The 27,307-nt window shown below is 39.6% G+C and overlaps 1 protein-coding gene across 10 annotated transcripts in view; it reads right to left on the minus strand.

Moving 5' to 3' along the window:
* TTC21B (tetratricopeptide repeat domain 21B) overlaps window positions 1-27,307 on the minus strand; it is a 103,329-nt gene that overhangs the window by 28,548 nt on the left and 47,474 nt on the right. For 9 of the 10 annotated variants that reach the window (XM_073305712.2, XM_073305708.2, XM_073305709.2 and 6 more), the window contains 11 exons: window positions 26,228-26,300; window positions 25,021-25,131; window positions 18,846-18,984; window positions 16,886-16,992; window positions 13,447-13,635; window positions 8,718-8,828; window positions 7,298-7,379; window positions 6,486-6,636; window positions 5,884-6,045; window positions 5,320-5,515; window positions 4,252-4,476 (listed from right to left, as the gene is read on the minus strand). In XM_073305712.2, the coding sequence (XP_073161813.1) occupies window positions 4,252-4,476; window positions 5,320-5,515; window positions 5,884-6,045; window positions 6,486-6,636; window positions 7,298-7,379; window positions 8,718-8,828; window positions 13,447-13,635; window positions 16,886-16,992; window positions 18,846-18,984; window positions 25,021-25,131; window positions 26,228-26,300 (1,546 nt within the window). Of the gene's footprint in view, window positions 1-4,251; window positions 4,477-5,319; window positions 5,516-5,883; window positions 6,046-6,485; window positions 6,637-7,297; window positions 7,380-8,717; window positions 8,829-13,446; window positions 13,636-16,885; window positions 16,993-18,845; window positions 18,985-25,020; window positions 25,132-26,227; window positions 26,301-27,307 lie in introns of those variants that run through there. The other variant, XM_073305714.1, reaches the window with a different exon arrangement.

Consider the following 27,307-nt stretch of genomic DNA (forward strand, 5'->3'; position numbering starts at 1 on the left):
CTCCGCCGACTACATGCACTTCGAGCATTTGTGTGGGGGGACACACAATTGACTATAAAACCGCTTTCTACAAAACCGACTTCTATAAATTTGACCTAATTTCGTAGTATAGACACACCCTAAGAAACTACAACTGAGCACAGAATCATAGAAATGTAGGGCTATAAGAGACCTCAAGAGGTTATCCAGTCCAACCACCTGTGCTGAGGCAAGATTAAGCATACCTAGACCATCTCCGACAGTTATTTGTCTAACCTGTTCTTTAGCAATGGAGATTCCAGTCTCTCTATATAACCCATTCCAATGCTTAACTATCCTTATTGTTAGAAAGCTTTACTTAATATCTAACATAAATCTCCCTTGAGGCAAATTAAGCCGATTGCTTCTTGTCTTACCCCTCATGGACATGGAGAACTGATTCCCATTCACCTTTAGTCTGACAGTACTGCTGTTCTTGTGTGCTGTTCTCTTTAGAACACTAAGTCTTTCAAGACTATTATGCCCCCCCTTAGTCTTCTCTTTTTTAGACTACTATGCCCAACTCTTTCAACCTTCCCTGAAAGGCCACAGTTTTCTAAACCTTTATTTTTGTTGCTTTCCTCTGGACACTCTCCAGTTTGTCCATATCTTTCTGAAACTATGGTGCACAAAACTGGACACAGTACTCCAGCTGAGACTTCACCAGTCCTGAGTAGAACAATTACCGCATGTGTCTTACATCTAACACTCCTCCTAAGACGTCACAGAATGACATTTGTCTTCTCTGCAATAACACCACATTGCTGACACTCAAATTTGTGTTCCATCCCAGTTTGCAGTACTGCTGCCTATCCAGTTATTCCCCCATCTTGTATTTATGTATTTGATTTTTCCTTCTTAAGTTTTATACTTTGCACTGGTCTTCACTGAATTTCATCTTATTGATTTCAGACCAATTCTCTAATTTATTAAGCTAGTTTATTTAAATTTTAATACCGTCTTCTAAAGTGTTTGCATCCCCTCAGCAGCAAATTTGTAAATGTTCTCTCTACTTCATCATCAAAGTTGTTGATGAAAATACTTAATAGTTTCGACCTCAGGACAGACTGCTGCCGGTCCCCATTTTGAAAGTCCTCCCAGTCTGACACTGCATCACAGACAACTACTCTGTATGGTTTTTCAGCCAGTGACTCCCCATTTAACAATTTCATTTAGACCATACTTCCCCAGTTTGCTTACAAGACTCATGTGGGAGTGTGTTCAAACCTTACTAAAGTCAAGATATATCATGTCTGCTGCTTCCCCACTATTAACTAGTCCAGTTAACCTATCAAAGAAGGAAATTAGATTGATTTAGCATGATTTGTTCTTGACAAATCAGCGTTGGCCATACTTACCCCTTATTATCCTGTAGCGTGTGTGAACTGCTATTTTTCAAAGGTTTATAAGTAGGCCAAATTTTGGTGGATTTTCATGGGCACAACAAAAGGCACATCCCTGACACAAAGGCCATTCCCCCACCAAATTTCAAGTCTCTGCTCACAGGAATGCTAGTGCTTTTCAAAGAAAGGCTGCTGCCAGGATTATTTAAATGGGCAAAACAATGTATTTTCCCCTAGCCTCATTCCAGAAAAAGGCTAAACTGCTTTGGCTAAAATTTTCCAGAATTTTTTTTTTTAACCTGAGACAAACAACTGCCATGAAAAATTGCAGCCAGAATGGTTAAATAGTTTGGCAAAATTGTAAACAACTGAAAATTGTTTACAATTTTCTAATGGGACGTTTCAGGCAACCTGAATAGGTAGTACTACCAGCCCTGCCTGTAATAAAACTGACAAAATACAGAAAGACAGGAATCTCCATATTAAACATATAAAGCAGAGCATGCTCACAATTAGCAACAATTCTGAAAATAAACAAGCTTTTTGGAAGTCTCATTTTGAATGGTTTATAAAAGATGTATTGCCCTGCCACTAAACTGAGTATTTTCTGTAAAGAAGTTACAGAATTCTACTTAATGTCCTAATTATTCATTTAGCATGCTAACTATTTACACTAGGGACAAGACAAATGCAGATACCTGTATTATATTCAACTTCATCTTAACTATTCAAAACTGTTTTAGATTGAACTTCCTATGTCTAAGAGGAAATGGTTTCAATTTATAACCTGCAAGACCAACCAGAGATCATCTGGAAAACTGGAATACAAAATCATCCATGATTTTTCTTACGAAGAAGTCTGTGGTCTGTAAGTGGTTCTTGAATTGTATTTTTTAAATAAATATATAAAAAAGCCATTGATTCTATGGAAAGCTTCTAGCTTTGGAAACAAAGCTCTCTTTGACTTTGTAACCTAACACAGAATATGGTCTGCGATCTAAACCAAATCTACATGTTTTAAATGGACACAAACCCATGTTGCATGACGAAGTGTTTACATATGCTCTCTCATTCAAAATGTACATACATCGTTCATTTCCGATTGTAAAAAGCAATCCTAAAAACCTGTTCACCAAAATAATGTATTTTGTCAGTCAAATTTGTAACTCAGAATGCTTGTGGAAAATATTATTTCCATAAACATACAGGTGATTTTAAAAAAACCCAAACCAAAAAACTTTAGCAACCATTTTTATCTGCACAGTACAATTCCTGCAGGCCTTCTTCACAGCACATGGATTGGAGGCCAATGTGGGAATGGGCATCTCTTCCTTGTGCTCTAGTGCTGGAGACCTGGAATGCAATCTTTTTGTATCCTTCCAGTTTACTTTCCCCTCCCTTCCATTATTCAGAACCTTATTATCTATCTAAATATTTCAGAGGTACAAAGATGTTTAAAGAAAATAATTTGATATGATCTGTATTTGTCACCTCTAAACAGAGCTGTAACTTAATCAACCCAGCTACTATAGAATCTCAGCAGCAGCACATGACATCTCCCTCCCCACCACACTGGTCCAGGATCTGCTCAAGTTACCTACTGGTTTTCAGAGTGAAAGGCACTAGATTTAGACCAGCCAGTGCTGTTATTGTGACTGTAGGAGAACTAATAGAATCTACAGTGTGGAAGCTGACAATTGGAGCAGGCAGCTAGTTTTAGGTTAGACTGACAGATTGACCTGAACTAAAATGCTCTGTATATATGTTAACTATGTATCTAACAAAGACTGTTAAATTACTAGAAATGAATTATTATGACTAGTGGATTACTTAAATATAAAAACAAATACACAGCCTACTTGAAAGACCACCTCTGACCCAAAGTCATCCTGTCACAACTGTAATCAGAGGAAGCTCTCATGCTTAACCCACTATGCGTAAAAGAGGGAGCCTCTGCTGGCAGCACATTTTTGATTAGAGGAACATTATCAGTTCCAGAACTAAACTAAGCTTCTAAGCACAGCAGGAGATTTGATAGGAGAACGAAACATAAGTTCTACTTTGATGACTCTAGAAACATGAGGGTGTAGTGTCTTGCTATTCAGCAGATGAAATCTAAAAGATACCTAAAAAGCAGCTACATGAACCTGCAGGATGCTAAGGCTGAACCCTGCGGTATGGTCTCTGCAGAGGAAAAAGCCTCTTAAATTTGCCTCATCTGAAGGAAGGTGAGATATATATAAGCAGAAAGGAAAAGAAAGCTCTCAACCACCAAGGAGAAACAAAATAATGGGAAATATTAAGCAGGAGAGCTAAAGCTGCTGACTTCCTACCATCCAAGCAGAGCTTCTGGCAGCTTGCCAGGTCAGAAATCCCATGTGCCCAATAAAAACATTAGAAGCTTCAGAATCCAGAGAAAAGCAACTCCTCAGTGCAAGTATCAGAAAAACTAAAAATTTATGTAGATTAATTTGTAAAATAGGGCTTATAAGACATGTTGTTAACATACAAAATTGTATACGCAGCTACACATAACGCATTCAAAAATAGGGAAAATGTCCACAATTTATATTTGTCTGCAATTTTCATTAGCCCCGAATCAGATTCATAATGAGATGCATTCTTGACATTCCATAGACACCTTCAGCCCATAGTGCCTCAACACAGCTTAAACCTGCATAAATTACTGACAGCTCATTAGGTAGCATCTGCAGATGCATTCATTTCCTGTTCTCAAGGGTAAACGGCTAGTCTTTTACTCTTTCCAAGTTCATTTCCCCCACATAAGAAAAATCAATTTTGAAATAAAATACATTTTCGCGGGCAAATTTAAAAATAAAGCATACAGATAAGTATATGGAAGATTACTCTTTACTGTTCTGTCACTTACCCTGTTATGGCGAAGACACCGTTTTAATAGTTCACCAGCCATATCATATTTTGCAGATTGAATATAAATATCAGCAAGAAGGAGCCAACTTTTTTCAAACTCCTCTGCATCTATGGGATTCCAGTTCATTTTTGAAATGCGTTTCAACTGATTTCTGGCTCGTGGAGTTTGTTTTAAGATCATGTAGGCTGTGGCCATTCCCAAAAGTGCTGGGATATGATCCTTCTGCAATAAAACATTTTAAGAACAAAATTAAGTTTTTTAAGTTATACTGTTACTGAGCAGCTACAGAAAGATAAAACTAGAAGCTAAGACCCAAACCAAATGTCAATGAAATGCCAATGAAAATACATAAAAGCATCCAATTTTGAAGTTATTGGACATGGAATGAATTTAGAATTGATGTGTTATTGGTCATGCAGTTTTAAAAACACTGGGAATTAGACTACATGAAAGCTACATCTACACTATGAGGTAGGGGTGCAATTCCCAGCTCACGTATGCATACTCAAGTGCTCACTGAACTATTGAACTAAGAACAGTAGCATAACCATAATGGCACACGCAGCAGCAGTATGGGCTAGCCGCCTGAGTATGTACCCACTGGGTTTATACTCAGGGAGGCTATCCCATGCTGCCGCTGCCTGCCCTACTGTAGGTTCACTACTATTTTAGCATGCTAGCTCAGATGAGAGAGAGCGCAAATGTGTATGTGAGCTGGGAATCATATCCCAAGCTCATTATCTGGACTTAGACGAAGTTACTAAGCAAAAAATCAGTTTCATTTTAAGAAGCGTGGTAAGCCTAGTTACCAATTTCTTAATAAATTTGCAAACTCAACCACAAATGTTGTATCAACAAGAGAGAATGCTTCTTCAAGCATGTTTTGTTGCTAAATTTTCAAAAATCATTCTCTACCTAGTAGGGAACAAATTCTCAGATCTGATAATATTAAGTATCTCATAATATTTCTTAACTTAAACTCAAGAAAAATTATAAAAAACCCAAAAGTACTTTTTTGTGGAGGAAGGGAAGGAGGGGGGGAGTGGCGGGAGAAAAATCACCAACCTCAGTAACAACTACTTCAGTGAAAGTATTTAGTGCTTGTTCAACATTTGATTTCTGTTTGGTTCCCATTAGGCAATAGTTTTCCATGATACGAAGCTGAATGTGACCCTGAATGGTCTGGGGCTTGAGTTCCTTCAAAAGTTTTTCTGCTGTTCTCACAGCCAGCTGCACAGACTCCTGTTTCTCTGTGGAATTACTATACATTAGAAAGAAAGAGTTTACAAAACACCCAATTGTTATGCAATACTACTATTAAATAAGCTACAAACTATAACTGATAACATACTAAAATCGTTACACTGTTACATACAATAGTTACCTTTATATGACTATTCTATATTGGTTCTCTTCTGTACTGAAAGTTATTCTAAATTATAGTGAAAGGCATCCTACAAATGTCTAGGGTTCCAGAACAGAATTCCCTTAATCGTCTTGCTGCAATTTGGTAGCTTTCTTATTTTAATGTGCCACACTTAGGCTCTCTCTCTCTTATTGTCTATTCAAACTTAGACTAGGATCCCAAAGTGTTATCAAGAAAAAAAATGTATTTATTTTTAAACTCACCCTATGTCACCATCCAGATTTTCAAACACTTCACCACCTATAGTTTCATTATCTGGGTTCAAACAAATTTCGATCATGTTATAAACTGCATTCTGTCCCCAGTCACTGTCTTTCCGGGCTCTATTAAAATGTCGAAGTGCATCATTTGGTTCGCCAGTATACCTAGACAAGTTATGAAAAATACTTTCAGTTTGGACAAGAAGCTAAATAAAATAAAGAAGAAAAATGTAGCCTTCAAAATAAACTAGGTACGTATTTTTATTGTGTACATATTAAGTTCTGAGAATGTAACTACTACTTGCATTAAAACAGCAAAAAATTCCACATGAAATAGCATCAGATACAGTAGGGAAAGGAGTATTAGAGACAGATACAATTAATTAGCTACATTTTCTAGAAATGACACATGCAAAGTGTTTTTCAGAAAAGAAAAGGAAATCTCTCCTAAAATCCCAGTAACTGAATCTAGACTTCCTAGCCAAGTAGCTACCAATGTAATAATACGAAGTTCAGAGTTGTAATGAATTTCAAAGAAATTTTTTCTATCTTTTCATATATAATATAGTTACCCAATAAGTGTTATCAATTATAACTGTACCTACCAAAGATACAGTCCTTTGCAATAATGAAAACCTGGCTCGAGTTTTGCTCTAGAGGAATGTTTCTCTGCCATAATAAGAAATCTTGGAACTTCTTCTAGCTTCCCAGCTCTTCTTAACAGATCAATTAAACGGGACAGAGTTGCGTAATTATCTAAACACACACATATATTTAGAACATTTTTAAATTAAGTTCCGTATTTGCTGGACAAACAGATTAGAAATAAAGTAAATCCCTCTTTCAATTCGTGCTACAAATTAAACTAGAGTACATGAACTATTTAAAATAAAAAACATTTGTACCTGTATGTATTATATTTACAATGCATTTTAAAAGGTCTAATGGTCAGATTACAGTAGGTATGGGCCCAACTGAATGCCATTTTAAAAAAATCAAATATCATTTGCTACATATACTCTTGACTTTTTTCAAACATATTCCCAATAGCAAACTTTACACTCTCTCCAGTATCACTAAAACTTACAGTTTTATATGTACCTCTACTCATATTTTGCATATAAACAAACAAACTTTACAGCACACTCCAGTTACTTATGTTAGCCTTGAAATCCTATTTCTGTTTGTGTACACACAAACTTTGGCTGTGTATTTGAAACAAAAAAAGTTAAATAATTCTGTAACTATATTAGGTCCTATATGAAATATGCACATTTCATCTAGATATAATCATTAAGCGTCATAGAAAAGATGCTTTAAATATTTGTGTCTATGATATCCATTAGAAGTAGGGGATGGCTCGTGTTTGACATTCATGTATCAGAAAGAAATTGAAATATCATTACTGAATACACACCTGGTTTGCGCTCTAAGAGCTGCTGGAAATGAAAAACAGCTTGTTCATAGTCCTGCTTCCTGAACATGAGGTCAGCCATCATCTATACGATCAAAACATTAATAAAAAAATAAAAATAAAAAAAAAGAAGTTACATGGTATGGAATGGTTGTTTCATTAATCCCCAAATCTACTGAAATGAAAATGTAAACAAGAGAACGAAAACAATGAAATCTAATTTTCTATAAAAGGGGTTCTGAAATTAAATATTTTTAGAATTATCTCAAAGTATGCATAATAAGGAGACTTAATATTTGTTTGGGAATATACTGAAATTTATATTAACAATTTAAAGAGAATTAGTTTACTTCTGTTTGTACCATGAAATCCTGCCCCTGACCCTATGGGTTCTTCCTTGTTAATCTCAAAATATTAAACAAAAAAAGCCATATGTTAAGAGCAAAAAATATGTTTTTTTCAGTTATGTCTTCCATAATTTTTCAATTACATATTAACAGAAATTTTAAAAAAATTAGAAAAGCACAAATTCCTTCTAGCATGAATTGTGTTTTTATTAGAAATTCAGGATGAGTATATATAGAGAAGAACACTCAGTTATTAAGACTGAGAGGAAAAATATTATAACACAGGCAAATAAGGAGAAATAAGTCCAAATTATTCCAAATTTCAGTTTCTTTTCACTAGGAGGTAGATGGAAAAGAACAGATTTATCAAGTGCTGTTCTGAATGTTATTTCCTCCTGGCTCTTCATATAGTATCAGAATAAAATCCAGGCATGATCATGACCTCCAATAAGCAGGGGGAAAAAAAGCAGTTTGTTTTTCTAGTACAGTACAATCTTTCAACTGCTTGATCCATAACTTAGTAGGTTCTAGTTTCCAGAGGAGGATGTCCATACCATAACTAGTGTAACTTAAGCAGCTTGTTAAAACCCTGTCCACCTTAAGGTTAAAAGGAGCTTTCCCAAACAGATGCCAACCTAATAACACAGTCCAGTAGGTAAAGTACTCTGGGCTACATCTCTTGTAGGCAAGCAGTGCAATGGTAAAGATGTGGTTTAAGAGAAGAGTTTTCTCATAACTCTTTATTCTGTTGGCATCCAGCCATATTCTGACCAGTGTTTTTCTTACAATTCCCTCTCCACTTCTCATGTTTCTGTAACATGCATTCTGTATCAAGATAGTAAGGCTATGTATACGAATAGTTATAAACTATGCTGGATAATGATCTGATGCAAATGAACATCCAAACAATACTCAACGATAGATTGTTCATCTTCATTTACTAAATCTCCTCCAAACACTTTTTTTTGTTAAAATATACATTATTCTCTATACACATTTTAGACAGTACATATTAAATAGTTTTCTAGCATGAAGTACTCTTGATACAGCAAATCAAATTAGTACAACTCACTAACCATTGTAGCTGCTTCATTATCTTGGTCATTCTTCAGTAACAATGCACACTGATGTTGGCAAGCATCAGTATCATCCTGTGCAAGGTACAAATGTGCAAGTTCCAACATTACCTGGAGATGAAAAAAATATACAAGTATTCCTCTTTATGCAAGTAACAGAGAAAGGATGGTTTAGTGGTTAGTGTTTTAGCTTAGAATTCAGGAGACCTGGGTTCAATTCCCTGACTTCCTGTATATTCTTGGGCAAGTCACTTAGCGAATCTAACCTTCAGTTCCCACATCTGTAAAATGGGGATAATAGCACTTTCTCTGCCTCACAAGGGTGTTGTGGGGATAAACACATTAAAAACGGTGAGGCACTCAGGGTATGTCTACACTTACATTTTATAGCACTCTAACTTGTTGGCTCAGGGGTGTGAAAAATCACCCCCTTGAGCGCAGCAAGTCTGAGTACTTTAAAGCGCTAGTGTAGACAGGCTCCGAGCACTAGGAGACGCACTCCCAGCGCTTGGAGCTAATACCCTCGTGGTGGTGGATTACCAGGAGAGCTCACGCGCAACCACACTCACACTTCAAAATGATGCCACAGGAGTGCTCCTGTGGCAGTGCTTTGAAGTTTCCAGTGTAGACATACCCTCAGATACTATGGTGATGGTTGCCATGTTATACCTTAGATAGACAGACTTCTCTCTAAACAAAAATACAAAAAGTTTTAAGTCTTTTCAGCCAACAGAAGGAGAACTTCTCATTAATATACTTTGATTATAATCAGAGTATAAGCAATTGAGTCAAACTATATTTTTATATACATTTTTATAGACTAGCACATTTGACACCCCAATCCTGATCTATTTCTGAAGATGCATCAGCTATATAAATATTCACTAACCAAAGCTTACTTAGGGGGAAGTTCATCATAGGGACTGAGGTTCCATCACAGACAATTTTGGATAAAGCCATGAAAAGTTCATCAGGGGAAGAGCCCTACAGGCTGGACAGGAGGAGGGATATATGATCCTGTACCTGCGACCCGGAGCTGCCCTTGACCAGCCAGTCGTTGAGGTAGGAAAAGATCTGGACCTCCCCGACGTCTGAGGTAGGCCGCTACCACAGACATACACTCTGTGAATACCCTGGGAGCTGTGGACAGGCCAAATGGGAGGCCAGTGAACTGGTAGTACTCCTGCCCAACTGTGAAACAGAGGAAACGCCTGTGACCCCGGAATATATGAATGTGCAAGTACCTGTCCTGTAGATCGAGGGTGGCGTACCAGTCCCCGGGATCTAGGGAGGGGATGATGGAGGCCAGAGACCATGTAAAACTTGAGTTTCACCATGTACTGGTTCAGGCCTCGCAGGTCCAGGATGGGCCTGAGTCCCCCTTTGGCCTTCGAGATAAGGAAATAGCGGGAGTAGAACCCCTTGCGCCTGAACTCCGCTGGCACCACCTCCGCCGCTCCTAAGCTAAGGAGCCACTTCACCACCTGCTTGAGTAGGCTCTCGAGGGGTCCCTGAAATGGACGGGGATGGAGGAGGGTAGTTGGGGTAGAAATAAACTGGAGGGTGTATCCCTGGGAGACAGTGTTGAGGATCCATTGGTCCAAGATCAGCCGTGACCGCTCTGGAAGAAAAGCGCACAACCGATTGGAGAAGGGAATCTTTAGTGCGAGTGGATCCCTGGTATAAACTGGTAAGTAGCCCCCGGGCGTCCCGTCAAAACTGGCGCTTTCCCGCCTGTTTACCCTTAGAGGGCCCAGGATGTGGTGCAGGCCAGGATTGCCTCTGCAGGCGCTTTTTATAGTCCCTTGACTTTTTATAAAGGGGGCTCATATCTGGAGTGGGTGGCCTGACTGGGAGTCTGCTGTGGTTTGAACTTGGTCCTGCCCGAGGCCGGGACATAGAGGCCAAGGGTCTTAAATGTCATGCAGGAGCCCTTCAGACTGCGTAACTTCACATCTGTTTGTTCCACAAACAGGGCCTTGCCATCGAATAGAAGGTCCTGTAAGGAGTTCTGTGCCTCTCTGGACAATCCAGACAGCAGGAGTCACGATGCTCACCTCATGGAGACCTTGAAGCCGTATCCGTGGCACCCGAGGCTGCCTGAAGGGCCGCCCTGGCAGCAGCCGGGCCCTCCTCAACCAGAGCCTTGAACTCTTATCACGCTCCTGGAGGAAGTCCGCAAATTTGGACAGGGAGCCCCACAAATTGAATTTATATCAATAAATTATACCAGCAGGGCTTAGTGATTTGCCACCCTCAGTTGGAAGCTCGAGGACGAATAAACCTTTCAACCAAATAGATCTAGTCTCCACAAGTCCTTATTTTTAGGAGTAGGAGCGGGTTGACCTTGCTGCTCCCTATCGTTGACTGACTCGACCACTAGAGAGTTGGAGGCAGGGTGGGTTTACAGGTATTCATGCCCCCAGCGGGCACAAAATACTTCCTTTCTGTCCTCTTAGAGATGTGGGGCAGGGAAGCCGGGGTTTGCCACAAGGCGTTCGAGATCTTTGCCACCCCTTCATGGAGCGGGCGAGCCGCCCTGCCTGGTGCCGAAGCCGAGAGGACGTTGAAGAGGGAGTCCGAGGGTTCCTCCACCTCTTCAACTTATAGGTTGAGACTTGATGCCACCCTTTTCAACAGCTCTTGGTGGGCTTTTGAGTCCTCCTGAGGGACAGGTGGAGGAGGGGCCATGATCGCCTCATCTGGGGAGGATGAGAGTGGGGTACTCTGCGTCCCCACCACTTGGTCCCCTTCTGAGCACAGGCCTGGAGATGAATGCTCCACTGACTCCTTTCCGGGAGGCTGAGAAAGGGAGGCCAGCGGCAGCGGTCTTTCTGAGGCTCTGGCCACTGAGTGAACCAGGGGCTGTGTCAGGGCCCATTGGTACCATGGTGCTGGCCAAGGAGCCTGGTGCCTCCGCATGGCGTGGAAGCAAATGTGGCCACTGGCATCCAGTGAGGCCAGCCTGGAGTAGACTGGACTAATCTGCTCAACCTGAGTCGGAGGCCACGAGGCTGATGGGGACCGAGAGCTGCCCAACGCGGGTCTAGCCTCCCCCCGTCTTGCTCTGGTGCTTTGGCAGAGAAGACTGCTTCTTTGCCTTTTTGGAGTGTCCTGTGGACGGGGAGCGGTGCCAACTTGTGGAGGGCACCATTTGGTCACCCACCGTGCACTGATGCCGCGGTGTTTGGTGCTGACTTGCAGCAGTGTCAGGGTTAAGGCCAATTTCATCAAAATGGCTCGGAGCCAAATGTCCCGCTCCTTCTTGGTCCAAGGTTTGAAGGATCTGCAAATCTTGCAGCGATCGCTAAGATGGGTTTCCCCAGATAGCGTAAACAGTCCACATGCGGGTCACTCACGGGCATTGGCTGTTTGCAAGTGTCGCATGACTTAAAGCCCGGAGCATGCCCCAACTCAGGCACACTTAACTAATTCTAATTAAAACTATTTTTTTTAAATTAAAAACTACAGGCACTACTAACTATGAACTAACAGAGTCCAAGATGGAAAGCTACAGCAGAGCTGGAGCAGAGCAGTTCCGAAGCACCTTCATTAGCGGCAAGAAGGAACTGAAGGTGGGAGGAGTGTACAGCGCCCCTTATGCCGCACCATGGTGGCACCACTCCAGGGGTCACTAGGTCGCTCCCCTACGGGGGAGCAAACACGCATGCACACCTATTGTGGAATGCACATGAGCAATCACTTGAAGAAGAATGTATTACCACATCTTTGAAACAAGTTGCCTCTGAATACAAGAAATCAATTTTTTGTTTTGTTTTACATTTTGTTTAAAGGCTCATTTTTCCATTAACTTTCTTCCTTTTGCACTTCTTCACTATTATGTGAAAAAGGTGACCAAGTTTTGTAGGAAAAAAAGATTTTTTCCTGCATGATTCTTCCTTACATATATCAAGCCATTCCTACTGTTGCTGGAAGCCTCTCTGAAAAATAGGATAGTTGCATCACAAGAAACTGAAATATGAGCTGCAGCTTTCCCAGCACTCAACTGAGTGGAAAAGGGATGTTGAGTCACACTATTTTTCTTAAAACCTTTAACTCCAACAAAACACAGTGTTCTAATCAATCTGGCTAATCACCTTCTCTGTGTCTCAAATTAGGTATTAAAAAACCACAGTTAAGGTTTCCATCTCTTATGATATTACTATCCCAGTATGATCCAGTCAGTTAGGAAAAACAGGAAGCTAAAGACTTGATATTTCAAAGGGCTTATTGTCACTGCAACAGTTAGTGCGAGTTACTCCGCTTGAACTAGCCGAGTTCAACTTAGAGTGGTCACACTGTGGAATAATACTTGAACTACACAGAGTGACTGGATTAGCAATTGAGGAGCTGTGAAAACTCAAGCTGTAGCCTATGGCTGCATTCCCAATTGCATTAGCAGCTCAAGTCTCAGCAGCATTTAAAATTCAACCCCTACCTCCTGACAGGTCAATTAGGTCATGCTGAAAGCACCACTTAACTTGAGCTATAGATTTGTGCCAGTGGATGGGAGTTGGGTTAGGGGCAACACAATTTGCCATTGCAGTGAAGATAATCCCTAAGATAGAAACAAGTAGAAAAAGAACTCACATGGTCTCTACATCTTAAAGCAGCAACAAAGGCATAATTATTTTATTTTACTTTGTAGTTCAGCAGTAAAAGTTGTTAGATGACAAGACCCTTTCAATAAAAGGTGACATAAAATAGTTATTTTTGAGATAGGACTGACCTTGTTATCTGTTTCACAATGAACAAGAGCTTCTTTGTAAAATTTAATTGCTTTCTCATAGTTTCGCTGGGCTGTACAATGTTTTGCAATCTCTGCACAAATCTCAGCTACTAACTGTTTCTGTGCAGGAACTGCATCCAGCTGCTCTTTTTGAACCCGTTTGAGTACTCTGGCTTGCAATTCCCGAGCCTAGGGGGAAAAAAAGGGTGAGGGTAGCAGAAAGTTAACTTGATAATAACAATCACTCTTACGTATGCACTCTTGTTAATATAATTAGACAAAAAATGCACAGGTTGTGAATGCAGAGGTTGCATTCACAAGTTTGTTACCGGCTCTCCCTTAGTTGGAAAAAAATGCTTCAAAGGAAAATTCTTGTCCCCAAACTCAAAATGCACTCAATCATCAGGTTCTTGTTTCAGTTTTTCTTAAAATACACAAGCTTTTTAACATTTATTATTCCAAAAAGATGGAGATATCCTATATCTTTGTCCAATACAGACCTTCTGTCCATTTAACAGGGCTTCATTAAAAAGAAAATATTTTTATTTTGTGTGCCAGCACCATCATTTGTCACCTACATGCCAAGAAAGGTGATGTATTCTATACAATATAATTGTGTTGGTTTCTTGAAAAGTAGATTTTCCACCAGGGTGGAGTGGAGGAAATTAGAAAGAGATCTGGGCAATATTTCTAATTTTTGGTTGGTTTTTTTTGGATGACACACTAAAGGTACATCTATACTGCATGCTTCTTTCGGGAGTGTGTAGAGAACACACATGGGTAGTCCACCCCCATCATGGGAATAAACAGAAGCATAGGTGGTGAGGAACAACTTAGGTAAGTAAAGACACACCTGAAGGGTGTGGGTATGTATTCGAGTACATACCCTGCATGACTTTCTACTCACCCAAGCCAGGCCTCCTCACCAAGGCTGCTATTTTTAGCAATGCAGTGTCCCGCTACCTCTCCAAGAGCAAGGAAAAGCTCTGCCAGCTTCCCATTGATGGAGCCCTTCCCCTGCTGTGGGAAAGACACGGGCAGCAGGAAGCTGGAAGAGCCTTTGCTCATCACAGTGAAAGATTCCAACGACTGGGAGCTGCTGGAGCACGAGTGCCCCCTCCCCCCACACCGCATACCCTCTGCCAGAGGCATTCACTGACACAAGTAGCTACACACAGCAGTGCAGATGTCCTTTTCACCATGGCATGTAGCTCCACGTATACTACACACCCCCACCAAGTGATGTGTAGTATAGACATAGCCTAACAGTGAAAGCGATTTTTTTATTAAATGACAAAATCTGCAATTTTAGTAATATTAAAAGTTTCATCCAATTTCACTAATCTGCAACATTTTCCTTACGTTTTACACATTTTACCTAACTTATTTAAGATCTGACCACTTGTGAAAATAAAACCAAGTAATACTCAGAGCATTTCATAATTTTTTCAAGCCATCATATGATCATAGTTAGCTCAAAATTATAGTTATATAAACTTAAAGTAAAAAAGATTACTGCTACAGGACTCTCTAAATCACCCCCTCATCCTCAGTTCATTCAGTAATTTCCTAATCCATCACTGTGACAGGAGCTGTGATGGCAAAAAGTACTGGCACAAGACATCACTGAAGGATTCTGACAAGAGCAGCTGTCTACTTAAAGCAGCGGCTTTCTGTTTACAAAAACAGTACAAGTACTTTGGTAATCGACAGTGGGAAAGAAAATTGATTTTTTTGTACTTAAACACATATTCTTCATCTTTTTCCCCCCTACAACCACTGTCAAGCAACGTTGGGACTTCTCCCTTCTCAAAGTTCTGCCTATGAAGGCTGTTGATTACCTGTGACAAAACATTCAGCTCAAGCGTCACATCAAGTCTTTTTTTAAGCTGCCTTCTCTTGTTCTGTACACAAGCTTTGTTTGTTTCACTAAGTACTGACAAAACCTGACTACTGGTTTCAGGTTGTGGAGAAGTGCTGATCTTCTCTGCCAGTCCCCAACTACATTTCCTCCTCCCTTCATCCACTTCTGGCAGAAGAAAGAAACTACAGATAGTGTGTATAGGTGATGGGGGGCAAAGAGATCCAGAAAAAGAGCTGTGAGGGCCAATCCTGGGTCCCCTTCCAAGAGGCAGGAGTGGGAGGGAGAGAGTGGTATAATGAGTGGCAAGTGGTGAGTGAATGTATAGTTGGGACTAATAAGTTAATGCAGGGCATTTTAGTAGCAAAGTGGGAGGGAGGCATGGGCAGACAGGCAGAGGGAGAAAGGAGAGCTTCAGGGGAATGGAAGCAAGCAGACCCAGTCAGTGGCAAAAGAGAATGAGACACTTGAGAATATGTTAGAAGATGGAGAGCAAAGAGGGAGGAGAGTAAAAGAAGAGAGTAAAAGAACATGAAGGAGCCAGAGGAAATAAAGGGTGAAATGTAGAAATCACTTGGCATGGAAACAGTTAATGAGAGTTGGGTGGAGAAGATACTGAACTCTAAAAAGAAAAAAGCTGAAGGAAGAGAATGAGACAAAGAAGGACCAAAAATAAGAGATGGGAGTAAGGTCGATGTATTTCTTATTAAGATACGAAATACCAAAATGTTACAACAGATTAACATGTAATGTTTGGGTTTTTTATGCAAACGTCCTTTGGGCAATACACCTGGTTTAATTTTTCAGACTGCTCAGAAGATATTGCCGAGGCTCCCTGCATCTGCAGTCCAGCCCTAGGTTTTTGTGCGTGTAGTGGAGGAAATCATTGGAACCCAACACACTGAAATTAGGTCTTTCAGCAAATGAGTGGAAAGGAGGTTCTTTGGTCAGATCAACTTTCAGGTTGTGGAGAAGTGCTGTATCTTTTCCAAAGCTCCAGACTGTCTCTAGCTACCACAGCTTTGTCCTTTTTCTCTAGCCATTACAGCTCTCCCCTCAAGCCCCATTCTAGGTCTTAACTTTAGACTCCCCAGTTCACCAGTCCTTATCCTTAATGCTGCCCTTAGACAGCAACTGAAATTCAATTACTCTATGCACAGAAAGGCTACAGGCATAGCTTCCACAAACTCCCCATATTGCTCACCAGTGTGGTTTGGACCTGAACGAAGGCAGCCACTACTAGCTCTGACTCCATGCCTGGTCTTCAGCCACTCTACTGAAACTATGGTGGCTTTTACATGAACATGTGGCTGCGACTTGGACTTTAGACCTTTAATTCATAGGTCACCTAAGAGCTAGCAACAGTAATACTTTCAGTCTGTATCAAACCACTAACCTAGAGGTAAAAAGGTCTGTATCCTCTTACCAATCCTCTGAGCAATTCAATCTCTAGTTTATATTTATTTCTTTTCTTTCTACTTTAGCCACTTTGTTATCCAATTTATTTCTGCAGAATGCTAGAAGTCCTCCTCCTCCCCACAAAATCTTAGAAGTTTAACATAGTTATTTTTTCTTTACCTGCTGTAAAGAAACAATAGCTTCATCTATCTTCTCCATTTTGCTATAAATTTTTCCGAGAAGAACATGGTAACGTCCATCTTCCATTAGAGAGGACAACTCATTCACTGTTAAAATATTAAAATATGAAACAAAAAGTTAAAGTAGGAACTGCCTCCTTTGGACAGTTTAATGACACCTTGTGGATGAGTCATAGCTGAAAGATAAAGTTGTGCATGCACATCTTCAGAGTTAAGGAAAAAATTGGACTGGAGATCTGCATAAGATTCAACCAAAAGGAGCTGCATGTTTAGTTCAGCTCATGTTAGTTTCAAATGCATGAGAGAGAAAAAAAACCCAAAACTTTCCAACATGCCTTGAATAAGATACGCATATCACGGTTCTAATCCTGTTCCCATTGAATCAATAGGAAATGTCCTACTTATATCAATGGGAGCAGGACTGGGCTGTACAGTGCTTTCACTTAACTATTGCTAAACTCTGAAGAACCACCCTGTTTTGGATGGATTTTTGATAGAAAAGATACAGTGCTGAAAGCACAGCTTTGGTTATTTTAACTAAATGTTTCAAGGGCTACTGAAAAAGCTGCAAGCTACTTTTATTTAGTGGTTGTGAAAGGAACTATGGAAGAAACAGCTTTGAGGAGTATAAGCACTTCACTATATACTATAATTTTCATCTGCTTCCCAATTGACACAGCATGGCTGCTTTACAGTTTGGTATATCTAGGGCCTATTTATATCTCTACTTCTTTACCAAAGAGATCTTATTACTTCCAGATAAAAACATAGTTCTGTATTAAATACACAGGTGCCTAAAACTAAAGTGTATTTTATAAAACACAGTACAATGAGCAGCACTCTATAAGCAGGCTGTCTCCAACGAGCTCTTTGTGTAAATAAGGTAGGTTAGATGGCTTAATAAGTTTTCTGTCTCTATTTCCCAAATAGTGCACAATTACTCCCCACAGTACATTTTCTAGTGTTCTGTAGATTATTACAGAATATTTTATTTCTGTTTTGGATAAGAAAATACAGAGCACTACTACATTTTATAAAAGTGCTATTTAACTGTTTCATATCACCCAATGGAATAATAATTTGTCAGGTAAGGACATGAAGAAAATAAGGAAAAAAATTCTTAAAGAGGCTCTACAAAGAAAATAAGTTTGACTTGTGCACTTTTTTGCTTCCTTGTGATATACAGAAAATGTGAAAGGTGATGGTGGGGTAGTTTGTTTTTACTGTTACAGAAAAATCACAATTTGTATAAAATGTGACTCTTGGGTTAGCCAGAACCAGATGGCCTTGGCTAACTCAATCAGATTCCAAACAAGTAGATTAACTGTACATATGAACTCCTTTCCAGCTTGTTTTCTGCATTTAACATTCAGATCCTGTGTGGGCTGGCAGACTAGTGAATTAAAGCAATAGTGACATCACAAAAACCAAGAGTATGAAAGTTGAGCTAATAAGGGATTTTTAGTCAGTCTTAAAATTCTATTTCTGCTATTTAATTTCAATGACCAATAAATATTTTGAATAAAGGAAGCCTCTGTTAAAGATCCAAACACCTTCACCCCTCTAAGTTGTGATGAGTGCACAAGAAACATATCTTATACCTCCTAGTGTTCTTCTAACAAAACCAGGAAGACTACCAGATTTCACTTTTAAAAAGTTATTTCTAAGACAGATAACAGACTTTTCAGGCAGCGTTTACACATGATAAAGCAGTAAGGAAGTTTGAACTCCATATTTTAAAAATCCTTTGCTGGTCACCTTTCAATGAGTTAAATTTAATTTACATGCAATTCTCATAGTACAGTGCCAACACAAGTTTGAAAGTTCATAAGATAAAATGTCTACACTATACCAATTTATTCCTAAAAAATCTCACAGACACACATACACACACACCCTAATATTTCTGTTTTGTTGTAAATAAAATGACTAGTTCATACCAGGCTCATGGTCTAAAGCTTGCTGAAGTACTTTTTCCGCCTTTTCATACTGCCTCAGTTTCAGCAGGAGTTCAGCCAGATCATAGCAAAGGATATTCTGTTGACCATTTTTCAGTCCAGCTTCATAATAACTTATTGCCTGAAACGAAAAACTTAATAAATATATGGAAATCGGCTTTCTAAAATAAATCTTAATAAAAATAATACCTTGCACTTAGGTAATTAGTGAAATTTTGCTTAACGATGCAACTACCTGCTCCACTCTCACCCTAATTATACACTGAAATGTCCTGTAAAAACACTAATAAATCGATAACAGCAGGCATTTATTTCAATCTAGAATACATAGAAAAACTATGTTAAAAGAAACTTTAGGTTGCAAAGTCAATGACTCAGAAACTAAGAAGTGTCAAATGTAAGGTTGCCTGTGCAATCTTAGTTCTGTTCCCTGGGCCTCTGCATTTTGATAAATCTTTAATTATATGATCTCACACTATTTTTTAAACAGCACCACTCCCTCATTCAGAGTTTTGTTGTTTTTTTAATCCTGAGAGCTGATAACCAGATCTGAATAGATTTACAGACAGAACCACCCACTTTTTTGACCGAAGCATTATCTCTTTGCTCAATTTTGAAGTCCATCTGCAAACAGAGGGGATGCTAGTGCTCTTAAAAAAAAAAGTGGCAAGAATAATTATATATATATATATATATATATATATATATATATATATATATATATATATATATATATATATATATATATAAAGTGTCTTCTGCTTTCCCTACACTTTTAAATAAAAAATGCAATTATAACTAAAAATAAAACTCTCTTAATCACTCAAGAAAACAACAAAAATAGGTTCTTAAAAAGGACAGCCCTATTAAAGTGATGCAGTGGTTGTATGAGCCATTATATGTGGCATCAGGATTTGGTCCTTTGTACAGAAAAGAAAAATGAAGGCTAACAGTTTAAAAAACCTTCTGGATACCCTCATATGGGTTGCTTTCAGCGCCACTGAGGTAGTCACAATTAGATCAGATTAGAAAATTTCTGTTTAGAAGCTTTTTTGACAAAATGTGGGGAAAGCATTTATATTATTATCTGTTTTCTAAACAGTGATAGTTACAGTATTTGAAAAATTAAAATATAAGCTTACAGAAAACTTAATTTTCAAAATGTATGACTTTATACGTTACAAGGAAAAAAACAGACTAAAATTAAAACTGGAATTAAGTACATTGATGTTTAATTTTTAAAATCTATTTTCAAGGATATTTTAAAAAAATGATTATGTTATAGCACGTGTAAAGTATGCCAAAAACATTAAACTGACTACCTGTTTCAGCTTAAATATCGGCAGCACTGTAGAGCACCTGCCTCAAAAAACAAAAAGATTAAAAGAGGTTTTATTCACGGAACTCCCAGCCAATCCTAGACACTACTCTCCTTTGGGTTATTCAGCAAGAAATGTTAGAGACGGAAAATCTCTGGATACATTGGGGTAAGAGGAAACTGAACATGACTGTACCAGGGGAGGGATGGCATGCCAAAAATCACTATAAAGGTCAACATTAACAAAACTAAATGAAAGTCCAAAGTGTTTCAAAAATGTAGAATATAATCAAGGATTATAGGTCTAGGAGCCTTCAACGGCTGTCCAAATAGACAGTCTTTTCCACTTTTCCGTGTGGACAGTTTTATGCTTTGCAGTGGGATTTCTTGTATTTGTAGTAAACAGTCAGTTGCACTCAACTAGCAATATCCAGGCTATTAGAAAGACCAGGTGGGGAGGGAATATCTTTTAATGAAGCAACTTGTGGGTGAAAGACAAGCTTTTGAGCTTACATAGCAACACTTACGACAACACTGCAATCAACGTCAAGACCGTCAGGTGTAGCAATTTTGGGCCTGAGTCAAATATCTGATCTTGGTTCCGAGATATAGTGTCTGGACAGATGAGAGGCACTATTGGAGGCTGAACAGACATTCTCAGGAGATCAACCAGAATGGTCTTAGCCAATGTCAAGCTATCAACAGGGGCATGATTGCATCCTGTCCGAGCACCCTTAGCATCAGAAAGATCAATGGAAACGTATACATGAAATCTTGATCCCAAGCTATGAGAAAGGACTCTTGAAAGGATCCCATGCTCATGCCTCTTAGGACCAAAAGACTGGACACTTAATGTTCTTTTTGCCATCAAAGTCCATAATGGGATTTCCTCAGCAGTGAAATATTGGGATGATGAAGCACTTCAGAGACCGTTTGTGGTTGGTGATATTCAGATGTCCAAAACAGGCTAACTGCTGACTCCAGGATGAGGAGAACTACTGGGGCTATCCCACGTTGTTAATACCATGCCAATAAATTGACTGCCTCTTGGCACAGGGGCCTTGCTTGTTTACATAATACAGTGCAGATGTGCTGTCTGCGAGAATCTGCAGTGTCAAATTCTTTAAAACAGGTAGGAATGTTATGCAAGCTAACCCAATTGCTCATAATTCTGGAATGTTTGAGTGTACTTTTGGAACCAAGTTCCTTGTACTTGGAGATGGTCTAAGTGTGTGCTCCAACCTTTCCGGATGCATCTGCGGACAGTGTCTTTATATGAGTGGGGGTGGAAAAGGGTACTCCATTCCAAATGTTTTGGGGATCTGACCACCAGTTCAGTAATGATAAAGCACAAGCTAGAACAGTGTGCATATTCATTTGATATTCTGTAAGGATACAATAACTTCAGTTAGCCTTTTACGGAAGTAGGTTAAGTCTGGTTAGCAGTGTCACATATGCTCAAGCTGATGCGTGACCTACGAGTTTGAGACAGGTTTTACTCGGATTCATTTTGATACCGGTGCTGATCTGTACAGAACAAAATCTGTTCTCAGGAAGATACGCTTTTGCCAATTTGGAGTTGATTAGGACTCCTATGAATTCTGCCATCTGTGATGGGTGAGAAACTATTTAACCATAAGGCCCAGCTGTCTGAATAGGTGAAAGACAGTTCAGGGCTATAGTGACTTCCTGATCAGACCTACCTTTGATTAGTTAATCACCTACATATGGTTACACATGAGTGCCTTGTCTCCTTAAATGTGCTATCACCTTAGCTAGGCATTTTGTGAAGACGTTCAGAGCTCTGGAGATCGAATGGTAGCACTTTTTATTGACATTGATTGGGCCCTACTGTAAACTGCAGATACTTCCTATGGGCCAGATGGATCAGAAAATGGAAGTAGGCATCCTGAAGGTCAAAAGCCACAAACCAGTCATGAGCCTGAAGAGAAGGGATGACAGAGGCCATCCTGAAACCAAGACAACATACATTTGTTCAGTCTTATCCTAGATGTAAGAAGACTAAGACCCCCTTTTTTCTTTGGAAGAAGAGAATACCACTTCTATTGGTTGATTTTCACGAGAAGGGTCCCACAAGAGGGATGAGAGAGGGGTAAGGACTAGAATTGGATGGTAGCCACAAGACAACTTCTCTCACTCACCACTTGGTTGTTATTCCAGTCCCAGCTGATAGAAAAGAGAAAGTAAGCATCTTGTCCAGTTTGAATGTGGCTCATCTTCCTCATATCAAACCTACTGTCTAGAAGCAGGTGAACACTGTCTAGTGACTGAGAAAGATGTTAACCTTCTCCAGAAGAACCCCAGGTTCTTCCTGAGTGGATACTCAGAACATTGTTGCTGTAAGTAGCTGGGTATTTTCTGTAAGGCTTGCCCTTGTTATATGAAAAGTTTGCAATCTGGTACAGAGATGTAAGTGTCCAGTGTTTGCAGTATGGCTCTGGATCTTTTAGGAAGTGTAAAAGATCATCAGTACATGTGCTCAATAAGTCCGTATCCCAAAGGGCAAGTCGTCAGTTGCATTCTGCATCTCTCTAGGAATACCAGAGTCCAACAAACATGATATTCTTCACATAGTTGCTGCAGTGGCTATATGTCTAGGCACCATGTCTGAGGTATCCTTCGCTGTCTGTAACAGTGTCTGACACTAGCTGTCCTTTAGAAATAATGACTTAACTCCTCTCATGTTCTACGCAAGTTTAACAAAAAAAAGGGGATTATCTTGTTCTAGGTTAGATAACTGCTTCACGAACAAGGCTTGAAAGTTCACTCTTTGTAGCCAAAGTGACATTAATAACCTTTTGTCCCAAACGAGGATAGTTTGTCTCTTTTTTCCTTAGGTGCACTCTTAGATTTAAGTTTTTTTTCCCCATTAACTGCGTAGGAGGAAAGTAGAATTGCTTACAACCAATTTGGGGTACATGGTACCTTTTCCCCTACTGCTCTTTTAGCTGGAGGTAATGTTGCTGGCCATAAGTTTTAGTCACCTCTAAAATGCCTTGTTAATTTGCAACGCTCTTCTGACAGGAGCAGAAGAATGTAGTATGTCTAATAACTTTGAGCTTTTTCCTCCCTTACTGATGTTTCTAATTTTTAGAAGAGACCAGCACTAGGGGAAAGCGGCTCCTGGAAGGCTATAAAATCATCAGGAGACTGCCCCATCAGAAGAAGCCAATGACGGATCTTTGGGAAAGGATGAAGGATATCGTTCTGGTGGCTCAAAACCTGCTTGTTCTTTATCTGCCAACTGTTCATGCTCCTCCTCTGTCCATATTCAGGGGACCAGCAATCATCTAGGTCAAACTCTCCTACTGCGTTTTCCATGACTGGTAGGAGGGAGATCTGCTCCTAAATGGAGGTCCCCAGGATGCCCAATGTGCAGCACTGTAGGAATAAGGCTGGTTTTGGTAAAGCTGATTAGGCCATTGTCATGCCTGACATGAAGGAGTTGGGGTCATGCACTCTGGTTCGAAGAGAAAGACCTTCTCCCTGATCTGGTTAAATGGTGGAGCAAGAGCTCTCTGCTTGAAGATGAAGAGAAGATGTGCCCTGGTAAGAAATGAGACTCTCTCCAATGATGGTAGTGATCTTTGAGGCAACATTGATATCATAAGCCTTAAGCATGTACCATGCTGAGCACAGTGCCTTCAGTGCAAAGGGGAGCATTGGAGACTTAGAGGAGTTTGCTAACATCAGGTCAGCACCAGAGTTAATGATTATTGGTGCAGATGCTGGCAGTTGGCAGTCACCAACACTGTTAGACATAGGCGCTGTTTTAGGTCTCAGATACTGAGTCAGAAGTGAGCCGGCATCACTTTCCCCTGTTGCATGAGCTTACTGCTCCATTCCCAGGAGTAGAATGAAGAGTTAAGCTTCTCCCTCTGGGAAGAGGAGACTTATCGGAAATTACATTTGGCAGAATGTTCATCTCCTTTGTCTTGATTACTGGTCCTTGGTGCCAAGAGGGCACTGTCTCACTGTCACAGTTGGTAAAAAGTAATTGAGGGGCAGCTGTGACCTCTCTGCCCATTATGCTTTTGGATGGGAGAGTGTGAGAACATGCATGTTGCCACTGCAGCCCAATCAACACTGCTATTTAAGAGACTCCAAGATTGTGTTCATGATATGCATTCGTACCTAGAGTGGAATCTACACTGACATACTTCAAGAACTGATAAGAATTTATGTCAAAGTAATTTGTGCTGATATACAATACTATTGGATTACAGTAACAGTAAGAAGCGTCCAAAGAATATTTTGAGAGATATTTGTTCCACATTTGTAGCATGGACTGTTCTTGTTTACAAGATGACAAATGAAATTAACTGAATCTTGTAATTCTGAAACACGCTATACTAATAATAAAACACATAAAACTTTTATTAACGCTTTATTATGCATTTACTTATTTTCAACCCAAAGTCCGGATCCTTCAATTATGACATCATTATTTGGTTCCGATGAGCTTCATAACTTCAGGAAAGAAATAATCAGTCTGGAACAGACGAATTCCTTAGCAACAAAGACCTTATTTTTAGTAGCTGTCTTCAGCAGTGAAAAATAAGGAAAGAAAAATATTCTACTTAAAAATAATTAATGGTTTTTAAGTTTTCCATGAGACATAATCAGGGCCAAACAGACCTGCTAAAGAGAAAAAACAACATTCAATACTCCAGGCATTTTGAGGAGTATGAAAAACCACTTTTTTGGAACTTTCATAGTAAAATGCTTCTATCTGCATGTGTACTAGAAAAACAAGTTAACATTGAAGTAGACAGTAATCCATTTATACAGCATGTCTAAGAACTATTCATAACATACCTTTGAATAGTTATGAGTTTTGATTAGGGCTTTTCCAATTTTACTTGCTAAAATTCCATCTCTTGGGTTTTTCTTTAAAGCCTGCTCGTAGACTTCTATGGCTTCTTCAGGCTAGAACAGTAACAAAGAAAAACAGATGATAAATTCACAAAACTATACTAAAAGGCCTATAATGAGCTAACAGTGCAATCTGTTAATGCCACAAAGCGAGCTTCAATACTACTTGTTTCACAAATTATGGGACTTCTCAAGGTGGTCTCTACCAGACTGTTAAGATGACAGCAGACTCAAAAATAACACACTGATTTACACATTTTTGTGCTGTGAGAACACAGCACAGAAACAAAAAGTTTTAAATTAACCTTTATCTTTTCTCTGTCCTCTGAAATTCTTTTGGCATTTCCTGGTTCACTGAAGTTATGAAAAAGCACATGCAAAAACCTTATTGCTGTACTCAGTGTCCCCCCTCTCCCTTCCATTCAGACTTGTCAGTCAGAAAGTTCAACACAAATCCAAGCTGAACTCAAATTCTAAATTTGCTTTGGAGTTCACTTTTTAAAAGGACAAATGACCAGAACAAACTGAAGACAAATGCTTATGCCCTAGGGTAGGGTTCATCACCTACACTTTGTACTGCAGTGACCTATACTTTCAAGTTTTTCTGTCCCACAGACTGACCCAACCTACTGCTTGAAGATTTAAAATCAAGTGCAAGCACTCCACATGCTGTCTGCCTTTCCAAGCACTGAAGGGGTCTCTTGTGGTAACCTTGCTTTTCTAGAATTTACACATCTTTCCTTCAAGCTTGAATGAACTGTTCCAACCTTGTCCAACTTCATTTCTGAAGTGAATTTACCTCAACTTTCTACCCACAGATCTCTAGTCAATATTTGACTTGAAAATGCTTGGTTGTTCACTGAGGTTGCAATTCTCCTCTTCCCTGACCACCCCAAATCTGATGCTCATCCCTGAGGTGCCTTTTATTTTGAGTATATTATTTAGTCTCTAAATATTTAAGTTAAATTAAAATTAATATAGAATTTATATACTTTAAGCCAGTAAACAGACCTTAAATTTTCCTTAGCATACATTTTGCTTCCTGATCACCTATTAACAGAACCAGAAAGTGAGACTGTATCAAAACTTGCTAATGACAGCCAATTACTCAACTATACTGCTCATCTTTTATCACGATGCAGATGCTCACCTCTTGAATATTCATGTATGCATCACCAAGGAGAAGAAAAGTATGTGAGCTTGGCAGTTTGTCCACCAGATCTCTGAAAACAAAAAGACAGGATCTAGTTTAATAATTAAGTTAATATTGGTACTTTGAAGAATATGTAAACAATGGTTACTTACACTACAGTAATCATAGTTCTATGAGATATTGTAGTCAGTGAGGATCCCACTGTAGATGTGCACTGCCTCATGTGTGTGACCTGAGGATCTACTGAACAGCAGTGTCCATCAACGCCATGCATGTGATCTGTGACTCCCATGCAAGGGCATAAGGTTAGGGGGCAGCTGCCACAACCTTCCCTCAGTTCCCCTGTAATTGGAAGCCCAGGGCAGCCAAGGACTCTGAAAACATATATGGAGGCTAGGACATGGGATTCACACTAACTACATCACCTTGAAGAACAACAGTTCTGTAGTGTAAGGTTACCATTCTTGCTTCCACTTTTGTCAGTCAGGGGTGTGAAAAAAACAAACAAGTTTCACTGGCAAAAGTGCTGGTGTGGACAGTGCTATGTCAGCTTGAGAGGCTCTCCAGCTGATTAACTGCTGCTCATTGGGGGTGGTTTAATTGTGCTAGCAGGAGAGCTCTCTACTGCCAGCGAAGAGTGGCTACATGGGAGACAATACAGTGGCACAGCTGTGCTGCTGTAAAATCCATAATGTAGACCTAGCCTAGGTGACTGGCAATCACTATCCTCTTCAGGATGGGGGCATGACCAGCATCAGTCAAAGAAAGATTGGAGTAGTGCTCTCTCAATTTGGCATCTGATCTACCAGCCAAGTTCAGTGCATAACGCTAAAACATGAGCAGATTGACACATTTCTGAAACAGACTGATGTCACTTGGTCTCTACTGGAGTGATGGGTACATCAGCTAGGTGGTAGCAAAGCGAGATACAAGGTGTGTCTCATTTTGATAGTCTTTGGGCTGAAATAGCCTGCCCTTTTGAGTGGCTGGCTATAGCCACATATAGACACAGAGACAGTCTGAAATATTTGGTAATGTCAATGTAAATATAAGAGCTCTGGTTATGTCCAGAATGTG

The sequence above is a fragment of the Lepidochelys kempii genome, chromosome 11, assembly GCF_965140285.1.
Source record: "Lepidochelys kempii isolate rLepKem1 chromosome 11, rLepKem1.hap1, whole genome shotgun sequence".
Lineage (NCBI taxonomy): Eukaryota > Metazoa > Chordata > Testudines > Cheloniidae > Lepidochelys > Lepidochelys kempii.